Below are 19,964 nucleotides of genomic sequence, written 5' to 3' on the forward strand. Positions count from 1 at the left end.
ATTTTTATTGTTATTTTCTTCATTATTTAAAATTGCTTCTTTGTTTAAAGACTTCTTTGATTTGAATAAACACATTTTAGACATTCATCAGAAAATTGACTCAGTGCACCAATTATACATTGGACAACTAATATATCAAAGATAGTAGTTCCTTTTTTCTTGGTATTTGGGTTTAAGAAAATTGTTTTGTGTAATTTTGAATTCCTGAAAATGCATCTTTATTTGTTATTTTCTAAAGTCTTGTCTGTTCACATCAATACTATTTTTTGTGCAGGAAAACCATTGATGTCTCCCTGAATGAACGATTAGCTGTGTTTCTAATTCACCACTCTAAGGTTTCATTTTAGCACAGTTCATTACCAGCTCAGACAAATTTATGTCCATCAGTTCAGCCCAGGGAGATGAAAAAGCAGTACATAAAGTGCTGACATTATCAATGCAGCAAGTGAAGAGCTTGCCACTTAGTGAAAAAGAATTTAACTTATAACAACAGAGGGACTCATGTAAATTCACTAAAAGAGTGGTGTAAGTGAAATTACCCTGAAAGTTTAGGCACTGACTTAACTCCACACTAAGTGGAGAGAAAATAAGCAATCTTTATAATCTTTCTTTAAAAGTCCATCTGGCAAAGCACTAAAAAAGGATTACTGTAAAAGGACAGAATGCTTCCACTTTGCTATTTAAAACTTGTTGAAACAGATGGTTTAACTGGAGAATCAAGTAGTGAATGGTTATGCATACCATGATGGAGACGAAATCAGATTATTTATTGAATTTGGGAAATTAACTAAAGTGCCTAAAGTTATGGTGTTATCTAACACTATATGTATGCAAAAACAGAGCTGACACATACAAAATAACCTTATGCTTATGTGGATGACATGGATATTAGCAATGAGGTCTAACAGTTAATCCAAATAAGTGTATAAGCAAGGCTGTTTTGATACATTATTTAGGGAATAGTACGGAAATTGAATTAATGAATTAGTTATAAAAAGCAGGATAAGTGCTAATATTCATTAAACAATATATACATACAGTATCTTAGGTGGGCTGACTATAACAAAGGTTTCAAACTGCATGCTATTATTTGTGGATCTCATGGTGACAGGTTTATGTTGGTCCTGTTTTAACAATTTTAAAATAGGTTTGGTGCCTTTGCATTTCAGGCTGGTGGTCCTGTATATCAAATACAGGAACCAGCCCTGGAAAGGTGCCAGTTTGTCAGAGGGTGCATTTGCATTTATTCATGTTGGGGGTGGGGTGGGGGGGAGGCTTATTTTAGAGTCTCTAACCTAATATGCATGTCTTTGGGAGGCAGAGGAGGGGAACCCACACCTCACCTGGGAAAGCATGTGAGCTGAATTTGGACAGTGCCTAGGCCAGACATTGAACCCAGGAGCTGTGAATTCTCTGCACTACTATGCTGTCTGTCTCTCCTTATAGTGTCACTCCCCATCTCTCATCTTTGTGCCCTCCCTGAGATGACGGAAGTGGGTGCTGAATGCAGATTAGGCATCTTTGTTTTAGATCATTGAGCCAAAAGGGACAATTCCTCAAGGTCAGCTGTCAAAGAGGCTTCTGACATTGCAAGTGGCAATGCCCTGTATGACTACAAATTCTTTCAAATTCATATCCCTGAGTGAATCCAGATCATAGAACCATTTGTCCATGTTCAGTAATAAACTCCCTATCCCAGATGCTATCCTGTCCAAAATGGCAGAGGTGAGTCATGCACTGAGGACTTTGGGATTAAATAGGAAAGCATATCAGTCAATTGAGGTAAACAGGGAAACCCCACTCAGGCAGCATCTCAGCCTTCAAGGTCTGATGGCTTTTGGCACATTAGTAAGCGCATCTCTCAGATTTGCAGTTTGCAAGTTTATGTTTAATTATTCTAGTAAATTGTTGATGTTTTAAAGTTTAAATAATGCATAAAAATTAAGTTCTTCTTTAGTTTTCTTTTAATATTTTTATATTACATTTATTTTACTAATTGTTAAGGTTTATGCCTTTTAAAACCAGCCTGTGCCAGACTTCTTTGCAGATTTCTTAACTAAATCAAAATGGCTATAGGTCCTCATGATCATTTTCGGTCAACTGATTTATTCAGCTTCAAAAAGGAATCATACTTAGCAAGCTGCTTTAGCATCTTACAATGAAGAAATCTCTTTAAAAATAGCCTACAGATTTGATGCAATTGTCAAGATGACTTTTACTGTTAAATTGATTATTATAACCTTTTATTGTGAGCTCTTGCCCTGGGCACTCTTACAAAGCTTTTTAATTAAACCCTTTTGATCTGTGATCCAGCCTCGCTGTGCTGAGCTGCTACTGCCTGTTCAGGGTTAAGAACTGATAAGAACCAGTGTAAGCCAGAGTAGGAGACAATCTGACTCCGAGGGTCCATTTATCAGTAACTTGCAAGGACCTGAGAAATGCTCGCTAATCACATACTCTTGTAATTAACTGTGTATTTAAGAAGTGTGATCAACAGTCGAATTATGTAATATCATCTACTGCTGAATTCTGCTCTGTACCTGCAATATTTCTATCACACTATTATATTGTATTGAGGATTACTTGTGTTCTGTTCTGTGTATTGTGTTGTATTGACCCCCTTCTTTTTGACACCCACTGCACGTCCAACCTACCTGGAAAGGGGTCTCTCTTTGAACTGACATTCAAAAGGTTTCTTCCATTTTTTCCCTACTAGGGTTTTTTTTTGTTTGTTTTTTTGGGAGTTTTTCCTTGTTTTCTTAGAGATTCAAGGCTGGGCTTGTTAAAGCCCATTGGGGAACTTCTTGTGTGATTTTGGGCTATATAAAAATAAATTGTATTGTATTGTATGAACATTTCATGTAAGAAGTATAAAATATAAAACAGAGATTGATTTATTAAATTAGAATTCATGTCAGTCAGTCATTTCCCAACCTGATATATCCTAACACAGGGTCACGGGAACCAATCCCAGAAACACAGGGCACAAGGCAGGAAACAAATCCCAGGGCAGGGCACCAGCCCACCACAGAGCACACACACCAAGGACAATTTAGGATCACCAATGCACCTAACCTGCATGTCTTTTGACTGCGGGAGGAAACCGGAGCACCCGGAGGAAACCCACGCAGACAACATGCAAACTCCACACAGGGAGGACCCGGGAAGCAAATCCAGGTCACCTCACTGTGAGGCAGCAGCGCTACACTGTGCCACCGTGCCACACTATGATTCAGTCATTACCTTCATGGTACTGCAAGTTGCTCCATGTACCCATCAATAAAGGAATTAGAACATTATAACAATCTAGATGAAAACAGGTCAGTCAGCTCAACAAAGCTTGCCAGTCATATCCATTTTTTCTAAAATAACATCAAGTCTAGCTTTGAAAGTTCTAATGTCTACCACAGTACTTAGTAGCTTATTCCAAATGTCAGTGGTTCTCAGAGTGAAGATAATCTTCTTAATGTTTAGACAAAATTTACCCTCAAGAAGTTTCAAGTGGTGCCCCCGTGTTCTTGATTAACTCATTTTAAAGTAACTGTCACAATCCACTGGACTAACTCCCTTCATAATTTTAAACACTTCAGTCATATCCATCCATCCATTTTCCAACCCGCTGAATCCGAACACAGGGTCACGGGGGTCTTCTGGAGCCAATCCCAGCCAACACAGGGCACAAGGCAGGAACCAATCCCGGGCCAACCCACCGCAGGACACACACAAACACACCCACACACCAAGCACACACTAGGGCCAATTTAGAATCGCCAATCCACCTAACCTGCATGTCTTTGGAATGTGGGAGGAAACCCACGCAGACACGGGGAGAACATGCAAACTCCACGCAGGAAGGACCCGAACCCAGGTCCCCAGGTCTCCCAACTGCGAGGCAGCAGCGCTACCCACTGGGCCACCGTGCCGCCCCACTTCAGTCATATCTCTTTTTAATCTTCTTTTGCTTAAACTGAAAACGCTCAGCTCCTTCAGTGTTTCCTCATAATTAATCCCCTGTAACCCTAGAATCAGCCCTGTCGCTCCTCTCTGGACTTTTTCAGGCACTGATAAGTCCTTTTTGTAGCCTAGAGATCAAAACTGTACGCCCTGAAACTGACTTCTTGAATTTCTCTTTGACACCATGTATTGTCAAACTAAAGTGGTTTAATAGAGGTAATCCTTTTAAAAAAGTGTTTATTGTACACAAATATGTTTGCCTAGGACATCTTCATCCAGATGACTGAGACTGGTTTGGGGAGTTTTTAGTCAATTCATTAAAGACTACATTAGAACATCAGGGGCCTCATGTATAAACGGTGCGTACGAACGTTTCCACGCTCAAATCGCGATGTATAAAACCTAAACTTGGCGTAAAGCCACGCACATTTCCACAGTACCTCATACCTTGGCGTACGCAATTTCTCCGCTCGGTTTTGCAGACTGGCGGCACCCAGCGTCAAAGCAGTGCTACTGTTCCTGTGTGGTCACCCTTTCTTTCTTAGACCCACATTCCTGATGCGGCTTTATAAATACACTGAAACTAACTGCATATTGTTTATTAGTGTAATGCATCTGATTGTAATTAATCTGCAGCAATATAATGGTCCAGGGAATAGCCATAGTATTCCAAATACCATAACTGCTTTAGCGTTGTTACGCTCACTGCACCTTCTTCTTCTTTCAGCTGCTCCCGTTAAGGGTTGCCACAGCAGATCATCTTTTTCCATATTACGCTCACTGCACCACTCGAAGTATTTATATCACTGTAACTGAGTGGGGAATCACAGCAGCAGCTGATCGGAAAGAGAATTATCGGTATACAGCATGAAGCACGCGCTGCCTGAGCCACGGCAAAACGTTTCAGAGACTTTCCTGTACGGACTTCGCGGTTTAGAAAACGTTTCATCCCAAGAACTATAAACGCACTCAATCAGTCCATCAAGTGCTCCTTGTAGAACTGTTTGTACTTATAAGTACAATTACCTCACTGTAAACTTGCACTACAGTTATAATATTGCACAACCTGCGCCACTTTATAAAGCACGTATTTACATATGATGACGATATCATTTTTAAGATGAAATGCAGCAAAATATGTTGATTATATCAAACAGACTAGCAAAATACCCGTGCTTCACAGCGGAGAAGTAGTGTGTTAAAGAGGTTATGTAAACATATATATACATATACATATATACATATATATACATATCTACATATACACATATCTACATATACATATATATACATATATATATATATATATATATATATATATATATATATATATATATATATACATATACATATACACATCCACATATATATACATATATATATATATACATATCAACATATATATACACATACATATACACACATACATACACACACACATACATACATATATATATATATATATATATACACATACAGACACATATATATACATATACATATTTACATATCTACATATATATACACATATATATACATATGGGCGGCACGGTGGCGCAGTGGGTAGTGCTGCTGCCTCGCAGTTGGGAGACCTGGGGACCCGGGTTCGCTTCCCGGGTCCTCTCTGCGTGGAGTTTGCATGTTCTCCCCGTGTCCGCGTGGGTTTCCTCCGGGCGCTCCGGTTTCCTCCCACAATCCAAAGACATGCAGGTTAGGTGGATTGGCGATTCTAAATTGGCCCTAGTGTGTGCTTGGTGTGTGGGTGTGTTTGTGTGTGTCCTGCGGTGGGTTGGCACCCTGCCCAGGATTGTTTCCTGCCTTGTGCCCTGTGTTGGCTGGGATTGGCTCCTGCAGACCCCCGTGACCCTGTGTTCGGATTCAGCGGGTTGGAAAATGGATGGATGGATGGATGGATATATATACATATCTACATATATATATATATATATATATATATATATATATATATATATATATACATACATATCTATATATATATATATCCAAATCCCTGCGCTTCGCAGCGGCGAAGTACTGCTTTTAAATTTTTATTAAGAAGAAAAGAAAACCTTTTTAAATTGAGGGAAAATATACCAATAACAATTTGTTAAGGATCTGTTTTTTTGTGAAGCTGCCTTTACACAGCCTCTCTGCTGTTTTATAAACGAACGCCATATAAGGCCGTCCTTTCTCCTTGCTTAGCAGTTCTGTATTCTTTTATTATTCGTTTATCACGATTGTAATAGTTATTGTGTAGCTATTTGAGACTCACTGTTCTGTTCAGGTACCCATTTCCTTTATGTAGTCCGCGGATTCTCCACTATTTTTTGTTTGTTTATTACGATTATAGTTATTTATTGATTCCCTTCTTTAGCTGACTGCCTGCTCATATAAGGCGCTCTGCTGTTTTTTTGTGAAGCAGCCTTTACACAGCTTTTCCGCTGTTTTATAAACGAACGCCATATAAGGTCTTCCTTTTTCCTTGCTTCGCCAAGGAAGCAGCCTTTTTATTTAATCCATGGGTTCTCTGCTGTTTTTTTTTTCTTTTTTTACAATTGTTATAGTTCTGTTTGTATACCACGTTGTCAGTTCAGCACTCCGGTTGTAATATGACCAAGCCGTGCAAGCTTACTGTTAAGAATGCAACGTATAGTTGTGCAGGAGAAAAGCAATCTTGCCTTAAATCAATGGCAACCTTTTGTTGGTCTATGAACTTAATTTAAACTTTAGGTTTACACGGTGCTTTGTTTCCGAAGTACCTGCACTCATGAATATGTCTGTATGCGTCAGTCGCTCAAATCCCCGCGCTTCGCACCGGTGAAGTACTGCTTTTAAATTTTTATTAAGAAGAAAAGAAAACCTTTTTAAATTGAGGGAAAATATACCAATAACAATTTGTTAAGGATCTGATTTTTTGTGAAGCTGCCTTTACACAGCCTCTCCGCTGTTTTATAAACGAACGCCATATAAGGTCTTCCTTTTTCCTTGCTTCGCCAAGGAAGCAGCCTTTTTATTTAATACACGGGTTCTCCGCTGTTTTTTTGTTCGTTTATTACGATTGTTATAGTTCTGTTTGTATACCACGTTGTCAGTTCAGCACTCCGGTTGTAATATGACCAAGCCGTGCAAGCTTACTGTTGAGAATAGTTGTACAGGAGAAAAGCAATCTTGCCTCAAAGTTCAGTCAGTTCACGTGAGCCGCTCTCTTGTGTGATGTTGCGATGTCCACGGCTTAATTTAATGTTAGCTAAGACCCGGCACTTAAAAGTTTCTTGCTACAACAATTTTAACTCCGTTACAAAGTGATCCAAAGTCTCGTTTATACCTTGTGTCTTCTCATTAAACTTGAATGTCGCGAATATGGTATTGCAAACGGTAGTGGGAGCGTTTCTATAAACTTAATTTAAACTTACGGTTTACACCGTGCTTTGTTTCCGCAGTAGCTGCACTTATGAATATGCTTGTATGCGTCACTCGCTCGCTTCTTATTGTTTCGCTGCCTTCTCAATTGTGTAATGAATGTTTTCTTCAGCGCTGTTTGGGGCTCTTCCTTGTTTTGTATGTACTTTGTTCACAGTCAGTTCACGTGATTATGTGGGTGGCGTGATGACACGATACGCAAGTCCGCCTCCCACGGCCATCGAGGTGCACTCTATTACAGTATATGGACAAAAAAGAGGTTCCAGTTATGACCATTATGCGTAGAATTTCGAAATGAAACCTGCGTAACTTTTGTAAGTAAGCTGTAAGGAATGAGCCTGCCAAATTTCAGCCTTCCACCTACACGAGAAGTTGGAGAATTAGTGATGAGTGAGTCAGTCAGTGAGTGAGTGAGTGAGTCAGTCAGTGAGGGCTTTGCCTTTTATTAGTATAGATAAAACTTTAACTTCATTTAAATAATCCGTATTGTTAATAATTAAACATGTGAGGACACGGTGCCGTGGTGCTAGCTAGTTCAGAGATTGTTCCTGCATTGCATTGTATTCTTGCTGGTGCTGACACGACACTGCAAGGATAGACGGATAGAATAATTAAACATGTAATACGAAGATATTTCAATGTTACTTAAACGTTTTGAAGAATCGGCATTCTAAGCTTACAGATGGCTTAACGTCTATTACAGAGCTGATTGTGTGGCGATTGGGTATTTGGAGAAAGGAAAGTAAGGACAGGAATTGGAGGTTAGTACGTTTGAAAGAGACAGTACTGCTGCAATAAATTATTTCATCGAAGGTCGCGCATGGCGCAGCAAGCCTCTTACGTGAGACATGAACAAGCACTGCGCCACCGTGTTCCCATGTTTAATAACATGCTTTCATTCCTATCATCATGAAGAAGATATCACGTATACATCTCAGTATTTTAATTATTCAGAGAGCTGTAATATCACGAATGTAATAGATTCTGTGTCCTGTCGGAGAAAGAGAAAGAACAGAAGCACGTAGTGATTCACACACATAGAGCACATAGAAGATCAAATACAGAACAAAGCATTTAACGTGATACTTAGTTAGAATGGGATTTGAGAAACTAGTAAATTAAATGATTTTAAGATGAAGTTTATGATGTTCTACTTTAATGGCAAAATAAACTATTTGATTAAAGTGGAAATTTCGAGATTAAAGTTGACATTTTGTGCTTTTTTCACACTGTGTGCCTTTATTTTCTATGTACCCTAATAAGCTTTCATATGACACTCAGACGGTCCGCTACGAGTCGCCTTTTCACGCCGACTTTGATATGTGACAACATCTTTTTTATTTAGGGCCCTGTGCGACTCTGTGAACTTGAGTTTTCGAGTTTCTCCGACACTATGTCACTCGATCAACTTTCTTTTGTTGATTATACCACTGTTTAAACCAACAAATAGTACGTTTTTCCTTTGCCTCCACTTGGTATTCGCTAAAATTCCTATATTTTCCCCCGTGCTTTTCCCATTGTCTTTTCATAGAAGGCTATTTATATCGATTTGAATATTCAAAGAGGCATAATTCTGGAAGGAGCTGGGGTGGGACCGAAGGCGCTTGCACGTGCGTTACTTTTCACGCTGATCGGGATTTATGTAGTGGAAGAACGTGAAAGTTTGCTTGTGCACAGATTCCTGCATCTGGATTTTTCTGTGCGTACACCCATTCCCGGTTTTGTGCTTACGCCATGTTATAGTGTGAGTTCTACGCACGGCGTTATACATGAGGCTCCAGGGCTTTAAAAAGGCCATTTGCTCATCCTATTCACCTAGATTGTCCTAAATAACATTAAGCCGTGATTTGATGGTCCCTAAAGTCTTGTCCTTTCCCACCCAACTTATTCATTTATTCTATGTATCTATGGATCTTTGCATGAACAAAAACTGTCTAACATGTGTGCGAAATCTACCCATAACAAGATTTCCAGTCACATCCCCGTGTTCTTATTATAAAATTGATTTTAAAGTAGCAGTCTGAATCCTCCGTACTAATTCCGTTCATACTTTTAAAAACTTCAATTGTGTACTTTCAAGTTTCAGACCTCCCATTATGCATTCATAATTTACAGTAGTGAGCTCCATCAGTAACACTTATTTCCACATAAAGGTTTTGCTGTCCTCTGACCATTCTGACTGCATCCTTTCTACTCAACTGAGGTCTGTACTGCTCCACTTTTGATGCCAATTTGTTTACTCACCTCACTTGTTCCTATGCTGGGTGCTTCAATTTCTGCGTAAACAGTATATGGGTTGATTTTCTCTTCTTTATCTAATTCTGACAAAAAATATGCATCAATTAAAAAGATGTAGAACTTTAATTATCCATTAGAGTTGTTGTTGTTGTATACCTTAAATGATTCAAATCATTTGATTTCACATTTGAAAACTTTCAACATGGCTACAAGACACCGACACCTGCGGTTATTGTTTTGCATATTTAAAGTGTGTGTTAGTTCCTCATGATAACTTCATCAGTTCTGAAGCAGATGTAAAGTATGTAAACTTATATATATAAGTATATAAGTTTATATTTTGTATTTGATAAAGTACAAAATGAGATATTGTGATTAACACTTTACCTAATTACAAACATGAATTACTGTCTTAATAAACACTGCTTTAATATTTTGTATTCAGCTCAAACACATGTACCAGTACTGTATATTGTTTCTACCTAAGTTACATCAAAAAGGCTGTTCTTGACAAATGTACAGTTTACTTTTAAAAAATAAAATAAGAATTTAAATTGCACAAAGTAAAGACCATCTTGCTATTTGTCCTCTGGATGAAAATGTATTTTTCTATAATGGATATCCTATTGTGCTTATGCTATAAAGATTATAATGCATTGAGTTCTCTCTTTGGCCAGAATGTCAAGAACAAATCTGGTAAAAATGATGTAACATATGGTTACTGAGTAGGTAGTTGTTCAAGACAGAATGCAATTTAGCATGTTGCATACCTTTCCTATGATGTTTTCTGCAGTACATCATTATTGCCACCAGAATTATCAGAGCAAAAAATGGGGGAGCAACATACGGCAGCAATTTCATGTAGTCATAATCTGAAAAGAAATCTGAATGAAAAAACAACTATCAGAATATTCTGTCAAAGCATTAACTAACATCAGGTAATTGCAGGTCAGTGAAGCAATGCATTTACAACTTAGTGACGAAAATTGTATTCTTTACTCCTTTCTAGTTATTTTCTTAAACACACAGAGCATCAACATCCCTTATTCACAAACCAAACAACAATAGGGGCACAATGGGCAATGCAAGGCAGACATTTTATACTACTAAAAATGTCATAAAGAACTTTCATTAACTAAAGGCTAAGCCTGTGTGATTTACTTCATTTTCTCCAGTTCTAGCCCTGTTACTTAGCCATTGTCTCCTAGCATTCATTGTGTCTCCACATATTTAATAATATGCTGAATGAAAATAAAAACAGCTATATGAGGAAAGATTGAAGAAGTTGAACCTTTTCAGTTTAAGCAAACTGAGATAAATACTGTAGGTGGCATGACTGAAGTGTTTAAAATTATGAAAATAATTAGAACATTGGATGTCCACTTTTACTTTAACATTCATTCTAAACAAAAACAGGTAAACACATTGTTTTAGGAAGATTTTACATAAATGTTAGAAAGTTCTTCTTTACACAGAGAACTAGAGTCACTTATAAATAACCAGGCAGTAGGAAATACTGTAGTACTTTGCAAACATTCAAATGATAAGTTTGTGGTATTATAGTTTTTTTTTTCCTTGGCTTGAATTTATTTATTTTCTCTTTAAAAATTGTTTTGTAAAATTTGAATCATTATTTTTGTGTTTCTGTGTTAACCTGGTTAGTTTTTCATTATTATTTCTTAGTTAGGTACTAATTCTTTAAAAAGGCATGAATTCCCCATACTTTGTGGGTAAACACTTCAAGCACTTGTTGAGAACCTTGATAAGCACTTAATTTTAAATGATACTTTTGATGCCCCTTTTGGGCACTTAATTTTATACTCTTGAGGTTGAATTGTCTTATTATGAATCAAATGAAAATCCATCCATTATCCAATATGCTCTATCCTAACTACAGGGTTACGGGGGTCTGCTGGAGCCAATCCCAGCCAACACAGGGTGCAAGGCAGGAAACAAACCACAGGCAGGGCACCAGCCCACCACAGAACACACACACACACACACACACACCAGGGACAATTTAGGATCGCCAATCCACCTAACCCGCATGTCTTTGGACTCTGGGAGTTAAACCGGAGTACCCGGAGGAAACCCACACAGACATGGAGAGAATATGCAAACTCCACGCAAGGAGGACCTGGGAAGCGAACCCAGGTCTCCTAACTGCGAGGCAGCAGCGCTACCACTGCGCCACCCCAAATGAATTTTAAAAATAAATTGAGGATTGTGTTAACACAGAAGTCTTCTGCCTTATATGGTATGCTTCTAAAAGATGTTAGATATATTGCTTACTTTGAGGAAGTCAAAATAAAGTCATCAATGCAACTATCAAACTCGACCATATCTTCCTATTATTCACTAGCAACACCAAAATGTGAAACTGTGTACCTACTGGTTTAGCCCTTAAACTACATGTAGTTCCACCTTGAAGATATTTAGCTAAGTTGTGCAGGCACTATGAGGTAGTACTGCACATATTTTTTTTTGTTAGAAGAATTACAGGTCACCTGACTACATCCACTCAGTTCTTGTCATCCTAAGCTATAAACCCAAGTCATTCTAAACTTTGAAAGAAGGTATGAATGTCATCAGAGAGCCTAATAGTTATGGAGCTAGCTTATGATACGCTCTACAACATGTATACATCTCCATTACACTGGTTTGTTTTATGTTTCTAGTTAGTTCAGTTCTGAATGTATCTTCAGAGATGTACAGCGTAGAATAACTGACAACTCTAGAACGACCCTATATGAGTGTCAGTCAATGCATACAGTGTACTGGTGTCCACTTAGAGGTGGTTCCTGCCTTATGTAAGATTCAGCAGAGATGGGTTCCAGCTCACATACATCCCTAGGCCTGCAGATCCAATGTGATGTTTTGTTAATATGTGTCCTGTAATTTTTAGAACAATTTACAAATAGTCTGTGTTATCTTTCTCATTCCATCTGAAGCAGAACCACACATTTTAAGAACATTAGAACATTAGAACACTCTAGACGAGAACAGGCCATTCAGCCCAACAAAGCTCGCCAGTACTATCCTCTTCTTATTTCTTCCAAGAAAACATCAAGTCGAGTTTTGAAAGACCCTAACGTCTTACTGTCTACCACACTACTTGGTAGCTTATTCCAAGTTTCTATCGTTCTTTGTGTAAAGAAAAACTTCCTAATGTTTGTGCGAAATTTACCCTTAACAAGTTTCCAACTGTGTCCCCGTGTTCTTGATGACTCATTAAGAGTCGTTTAATCCACCTGAAGCTTAACTATAAAATCAATCTGTAGAAGATTATAAAATTCAAGAACAATGTTCACTTATTCACCTTGACACTGACCCCCCCTTCACTTATTATGAATTAGTATACAGTATGCATGTTAATATTGGTGCTATAAAAATAAAACCATAATTGTTGACAATCTTCTCTATCCAGTTTTCACTTTCATAAATTATTTTAGTTTAATTATTTTTTGGTTACATTACCTCCTTTATTCTGACGCTGACATTCCTTCCAAGGTTGTACACTTTTGTTGATGTTATCCACAGGATTACTAGCCTGGCAAGTGAAGACAATGTCTTCATCTTCACGGCTAAGTGACAAGTTGAGTTTTCCATCTTGGCTCCTTGAGGTGTCACCTTTAAATGATTCTGGTTTGATCCAGCTGTAACTGACCTGATTGCGGGTGTTGGAGATGCAGAGCAGAGTAATATTGCAAGTGTTGTTACCACTTGCTTCACTTATGTTTATGTTGATCACAATTTCTTTAATTTTTTCTGTAAAAAATACCCATGTGAAATGTCAGTAGATATCTATTATGCAATATAATGCAAACAATGTTATCCCTAGATGGGGAATTGGCAGGGTGAATAATACGAAAAGACCAAGAGATGGATGAGACAAAAAAATCAAAGTTTAAAGAATTAGCATGGTTTGTTATCAAAAAAATATCAAACTATGAAGGTCAATACATAATACCAACAATTAAAAATCCTGAAGGTCAATAACATACGCTAACTACCAACTCAACATTTTTTTGTTTGAATTTAGAATCTTGGACAACCAGGAAGTATGCAACACTGACCCTTTGCTCTATTAGAGATAAGTGATTGGCAGTAAAATGTATAGTTATTAGGAGAAAAGACATTAATATAAAAATGGAACAGAGCATCAGCTTTCCCATTCTTAGCCCCTGGTTGATATGAGATATAAATAGGATTTGTTATGATCTGTAAATATCATGAAATGAAATTTGGCTAACTCTAGCCAGTATCTGTTTTCTTTAAAGCTAATTCTATTGTCAGTGATTTACTGCCTCCTACAGAATATGTTTGCTCTGCCATAGTTAGTTTCTTAAAATAAAATGCACAGTAGTCTTGTATCAGAAAATTGTTGACGTAACAACGGACCTACTCCAATACCAGAGGCGTGTACTTCCAATATAAATTGAACCTCAGGATTAGGGAGACAATATATAGGCGCCAATATAAAAAAATATTTTAGATGACAGAAGGCTATTTGTGCCTCTCTTTGTCCAATTGAAATTTTTGTTACTTTTTCATATTAAACATATTAATATGTTATTAATTAATTATTAATATTAATAATCACTGTAATAAAGTTGATATGAATCTTTACACTTGCCTAATGCATTCAGGAGGAACCCAATTTAGTATGGCTGCAATCATAATCCTAATCTTGTTATTTCAATGCAAAAAAACACATTTTCCAACTTTACATATAAACTGTTTTGTCTTAATCAATGTAGGAGTCTTTAATGATGATGAACATGAGTTCTAAGATCTTCAGAAAAAAAAGATGTCATCAATGTAAACTAACACACATATTCTCAATAAATCTCAAAAAAAGTCAATAAGAAATGATTGGAATACAACCAGCACATTAGCTAACCCATAGAGCATTATTCTTTGTAAGTAATTCAAAGTAGATGTATTAAATGTTTTTCACTCATCCCCTTCAATATTCCTATATGTTAACAATGATACATTTCAATGCACTGCAATCTTTTTTCTGTACAAAGAAAAATCCCACACCTATTGAACAGCTGGATAGTTTATCCATCCATCCATTTTCCAACCTGCTGAATCCGAACACAGGGTCACAGGGGTCTGCCAGAGCCAATCCCAGCCAACACAGGGCACAAGGCAGGAACCAATCCCGGGCAGGGTGCCAACCCACCGCAGGACACACACAAACACACCCACACACCAAGCACCCACTAGGGCCAATTCAGAATCGCCAATCCACCTAACCAGCATGTCTTTGGACTGTGGGAGGAAACCAGAGTGCCCGGAGGAAACCCACGCAGACACGGGGAGAACATGCAAACTCCACGCAGGGAGGGCCCGGGAAGCGAACCCGGGTCCCCAGGTCTCTCAACTGCGAGGCAGCAGCGCTACCCACTGCGCCACCGTGCCGCCCTGGACAGTTTAATGAACCCATTTTGCAGCTTTTTCTGTAAATATTACTTCATGGCTTTGTGTTCAGGATAGGATAGGGTGCATACTTTGTCAAAATTTTGTAGGACTGAGTCAGGTAATAAATAATTCAATCAAGCAATTATTTTTCAAATGGGGAGGCAACTCTAAAGATATTTGTTTGTTAAACATATTGTAACGGCGGTGGACAAGTTACATCAGCCAGGAATGAATCACCAAATTAATGAGCTGGCATTACATCATCAATAGCAGGAGCACCTAAAAAAAATGGCAACTCTGTACAGATGAACGTGCTTTTTCCAACTAGTGTGGCAAAAGGCAAGGCATCCTTTTAAGGATAGCTAGCATCCTCAAAGAGCCATATAAAGAGCAGAGAATCCATCCATTGTGGTGCTTGGCACTGATGTTACATTGGTGTCAGGAATGGGACATGGAGAAGATCAACAGTCCAACTTAGCAAATTGTCAGGTGCTTTGGAGACTTAATACGAACCTGCTTGACTCTTCAGAGGAAATGCTGGAGATTCCTAAGGCCCAGATCCATAATCTAGAGTGCCGTTTGCAGCAGCAGTTCAGGGTTGGAGACAGCTGAGAGACTGATACTCCACTGCTCCACCACTGCCTCTCCATTTTCTAAGGTCCATTAGCCTGGGTGCATGGACACAGGCACAGCGTCAGGCTCATGGAACTGGGGAAAAATGTGGCCGATTGAGTTGCTGCTGGCCCCAAGTGAGCTGTGTGAAGCAGAACCAGTGATAAAAATGTGCAGGCCAAGGACAAGGCAGATAATAGAAGTATTGTGAAACAGCGGGGAAGGGAGAGTCTCAAAGCTAAGACCCAGACCTGGAACATGGTTTTCAGTGCCAGTTCCGTAATGGAAAACAGAAAAAAGAGACTGGTATATCTGCATCTTCCCTACAGCTGACTAGCATTGAACATCTTTGTTGCACCGAATGACAACACAGCACTAAACATCCCAGTTGTGCCATCTGCTTGTGCAGCACGCAACATCCCTGTTGAACCATCTGACAACACAGCGCTCCCAAACCCAGCTGATGTGCCCTTGTCACCAGCTGCATAACCGAAGTGGGTGAGAAGACCATGAGTTTGTGCGCTGTTGCAAAGAGTCAGAAGTGGCCGCTAGGTATTGTGACTTTGAAGGGAGGGCTATGCAATGGCGCTGGACAAGTTACATCAGCCAGGGATGAATCACCAAATGAATGAGTTGGCATTACATCATCAATAGCAGGAGCGCCTATAAAAATGGCAGCTCTGCACAGTCGCTAATGCTTTTTCCAACTAGTACAGATATAGGAAAGCAGTCTTTTTAATGATAGCAAGCCACCTCAAAGAGCCATGTAAAGAGCAGAGAATTCATCATTTCTGGTGCTCGGCACCAACACTACAATATTGTTAAATTCAGAATAGTCAGGAGGGAGAATTGAAACAGTATAGCAAAGCATTGTGAGCAAATAATTTAGTAAACAGTGGTTTTGACACTAACTGCACTAAGTCTCTAATTTCCTAAACTGTTTGATGGTTGTGCTTTTGCAACCACTGAAATCCTAAGATAAGGCACGATATGGAAGACAGAATAACAAAGAAAGTTATGGTCACAAAACAATACAAACTGCTATTGGTGGAATCATCAGAGATCCATGATATTATGTGTCGTGTGCCACAAGATTTATTTGGGGTCCCCAAACATTTTCAATCTAAGTGCTTCCATTAGGCCTGATCATTTTGAAATATAGTGTGGCTTACAACAATTATGCAAACAACACACAGATTTGCTTATAGATAGTGCCAGAGGCTCTAAATCCTCTGAGCCTGTGTCTTACCAGCATCACTGAATGGATGAGTAATAATTCCCTTAAAGTAAACAAACAAAAAATGCAAATTATAATTAATGTCAGCAAACAAAGGAATGAGGACATTACAAATAAAGAAGGCCACATGACTTTACAAATAAGGCCAGAACTAAAGAATCTAGGCAGAAGTTTAGATTCAGAGCCCCTGTTTGATTTTGACATTCCTAATTATAGATTTAGATCCTCTAACACTTGCTTGCTCAGTATTCTGAGAGTGAAACATGAAAGAATTGAACAGGTTCTTTAATGGTAATGTTACATTAGGTGACTGTTAACGGCAATTTTAAGTCATAGCCTTCATTAACATTATTTTAGTGAGTCGAAAGGGGATGGTGACTTGCTCCTGTGAAGCTAATGTGTCATGCCCAGCGACTCAAAACAATTAGTCTGCGACTCACTTCGATTCTGTCTTTACTCACAGGGGTGGGCTCTGTGTTGATGGGACTGACAAAAACTGAGTGCTAATCCAGACGTACAATGCACAGAATGTAGTGACATTGAATAAAGAACATGCATGTTTTGAACCTTGCAAACAGAAGTGAGGCTTGTCTGTCTGATGTCTCATGCTTTATGTACTAAAACAAGTGGAAAAAAGGGCAGAGACAGTGGCTGAAATTCCCAATATCTGTTAATCTGTTGACCAATTGTCCAGCTGTGACTCTGCCAGGCAACATGATATTGGCTATGACATAAAGGGATGAGCATAGCTCTGCTGGAAAGTCAGTATTTGGTAAAATAGACACGGGCAGTGTTTAAACTGAAAAGATCCAGCGACAAGATCAATGACTGCAGTCAGCAAATCTGACATACCTTAGGACATGAAGTCTCATAATGTGACATCGGCTTCACAGGTTTTAAATTACACTTGTCAGTCTAGCCCTCTCCCAACACCATCAACCACCATATGCAAATTAAGCAGGTGCTGGGATCCCTACTACAGCCTCTACCCTTTACAACCTTTGTACCTCCCCATGACCTCCCTCCTGATGGCACTACACCTGTGGTCACCATCCCCTTCCTCTTCCTAGTTTGCCTGTCTCTGCTGACCAGTTGACGAGAGACTGGAGGTGAAACTCAGCACAAACAAGGCTGCGGGGCCTGATGAAATGTGTCAGCCAGATCTGTGGGGTCTTTCAGCACCTGTTCTCCTTTTCCCTGAGTCTGAAGGAAGTTCCAGTGCTATGAAAAACATCTTGTATGGTCTAGTGCCAAAGAAAGAGCATTTCAGTGCCTCCAAAAACTTTAGACAAGTTGCTCTTACTTCATACATTATGAAAAGCTTTGAGAAGTTGTTCCTGAAACAGATTTGATCCCAGTTTACAGACCATTCTTGATCCTGTTAAGTTTGCCTACTGTGCTGATATACAGTAGGTGTGGGGGTTTCTCTGATTTACTGTATATAGTATGCTCCACATAGCTGATTCCCACCTGGACAAAATTGGCTCTATAGTCAGGTAATGTCCTTTGATTTCTCCAGTGCCTTTAACACCACCCTGCCCCTTCCTGTTTACCCTCTACACAACAGACTTGGGTATAATAATGGTATTTGCAAACTGCATAAGTTATCAGATGACTCCCCTATCATAGGTTAAATTGCTAATGGAGAAGAGTTGGAGTAAAGAAGGAGGATGGAGGCAGTGATATTTTCATAACAAAAACAAGAACTAGAACTAAAAATATTATTTTTTGTTTTACAAGAATGAGAACTGAAATTAAAGCAAACAGAGAAACTAAAACTAAATAAAAATAAAATTTAGTGATATGTGAACAAACTAAAACGAGAACAAAAATTGAGTAAAAATGAAAAAAACAGCAATAGCATTTTCGTTCAATCCGGTTCAGTCGCCCTGAGCGTTCAGGTAAGTTGCCCTGTTCACTATGAGGCGATTTTGTACCTTGGGCTTACTATAGTCACGTGGCGCAACTTCCGTAAAGGACCGTTGTTTGTTTGTTGAGAACATTTGGTTCGTCAGGTTGAAGCAGTAAGCAAATGTGGTTGCCGACGGCGAGTTTTGCACAGATGTTTGCAGGTAGAAAGCAAGAAAGTAATGTGTGGAAATAATTTAATTACAGTGCAGATGATAATAAAAGCAAATGTAGCGTGCGAGAAGAAGAAAAGAGTCTCGGAGTTTCAGTGCAGGACCAACTGGATCAGTGCTTAGTGGAAGTCCAGCACTTCTCTGGCACCATGACTGCACTTCAGTACAGGGACGTGCGATCGTGGGAGGCATGAAAAGTAAAAAAAAATCAAAAATTAATAATGCTAACATAAAATAAATTTGTCCACTGGTCTGTGGTATAGAATTTGTTTTCTGTATGATTCCAATTTTTATCTTTTTTACCGTCATGATCGCTGAATTTGCACATTTCCTGATCAAATACAAGGGAGAAATGTGAGGTGCGGTAGCGACAAGCGGAGCCTCAGCTCGGACTGTGCTATCCCTCACACACTGGGTTGATGCATGTAATTGGCGCATAGCTGTTGCTGCCTCTCTGTGTGTCGCCAATATAATGTTTGCAGACATGTTAATTATACACCCTGACTTTCCACAGTCTGGGTAATATCTTTAATGAATATCTAGTCTTACTGATCGGACATAAAACCACAGTGAAAAGGCACAAGGTAAGGCAGACAGTAACGTGCTGCACTGGAGGGGGCAGATGTGAACCCAACGGGTGCTCATTGCTGCTGTTCTTCTACACAGACACTCCAACAATTTAGCGATATCAGAAAGTCAAGTGCACTGCAGCGGTCCATTTATTTTATTTTTTCTTCCAACTTCAAAATGGAAGATTAAGACTTTTAAAACTAAAGGAAAACAAGGAGGACTTTTACAAGAAAGTGACGGAGATTTTCGTGGAGAAGGATAGGTGTATGGACTTCATTTACAAATAAAGGTAAGACCATAAACGGTTTTCAATTTTATAAAAAATGTGATCAGACTAAGAAAAAAAATCCAATATTTAAAGACTAAATTTTGACCTTAAATAAAATATCCATTTGCTTTTCTTGTTATCCTTTTGTTGAAAA

The 19,964-nt window shown here is 38.8% G+C and overlaps 1 protein-coding gene across 2 annotated transcripts in view; it reads right to left on the reverse strand.

Annotated features, from left to right (window-relative positions):
- LOC114666741 (SLAM family member 5-like) overlaps positions 1–19,964 on the reverse strand; it is an 83,423-nt gene that overhangs the window by 14,796 nt on the left and 48,663 nt on the right. Inside the window, exons 3-5 of one of the 2 annotated variants that reach the window (XM_051919923.1) lie at positions 13,105–13,380; positions 10,383–10,496; positions 9,619–9,695 (exon numbers count right to left, since the gene is read on the reverse strand). In XM_051919923.1, coding sequence (XP_051775883.1) covers positions 9,619–9,695; positions 10,383–10,496; positions 13,105–13,380 — 467 coding nt within the window. Of the gene's footprint in view, positions 1–9,618; positions 9,696–10,382; positions 10,497–13,089; positions 13,381–19,964 lie in introns of both variants that reach the window. The other variant, XM_028821720.2, reaches the window with a different exon arrangement.

The sequence above is a fragment of the Erpetoichthys calabaricus genome, chromosome 16 (assembly GCF_900747795.2).
Source record: "Erpetoichthys calabaricus chromosome 16, fErpCal1.3, whole genome shotgun sequence".
In the NCBI taxonomy this organism is placed as follows: Eukaryota; Metazoa; Chordata; class Cladistia; order Polypteriformes; family Polypteridae; genus Erpetoichthys; species Erpetoichthys calabaricus.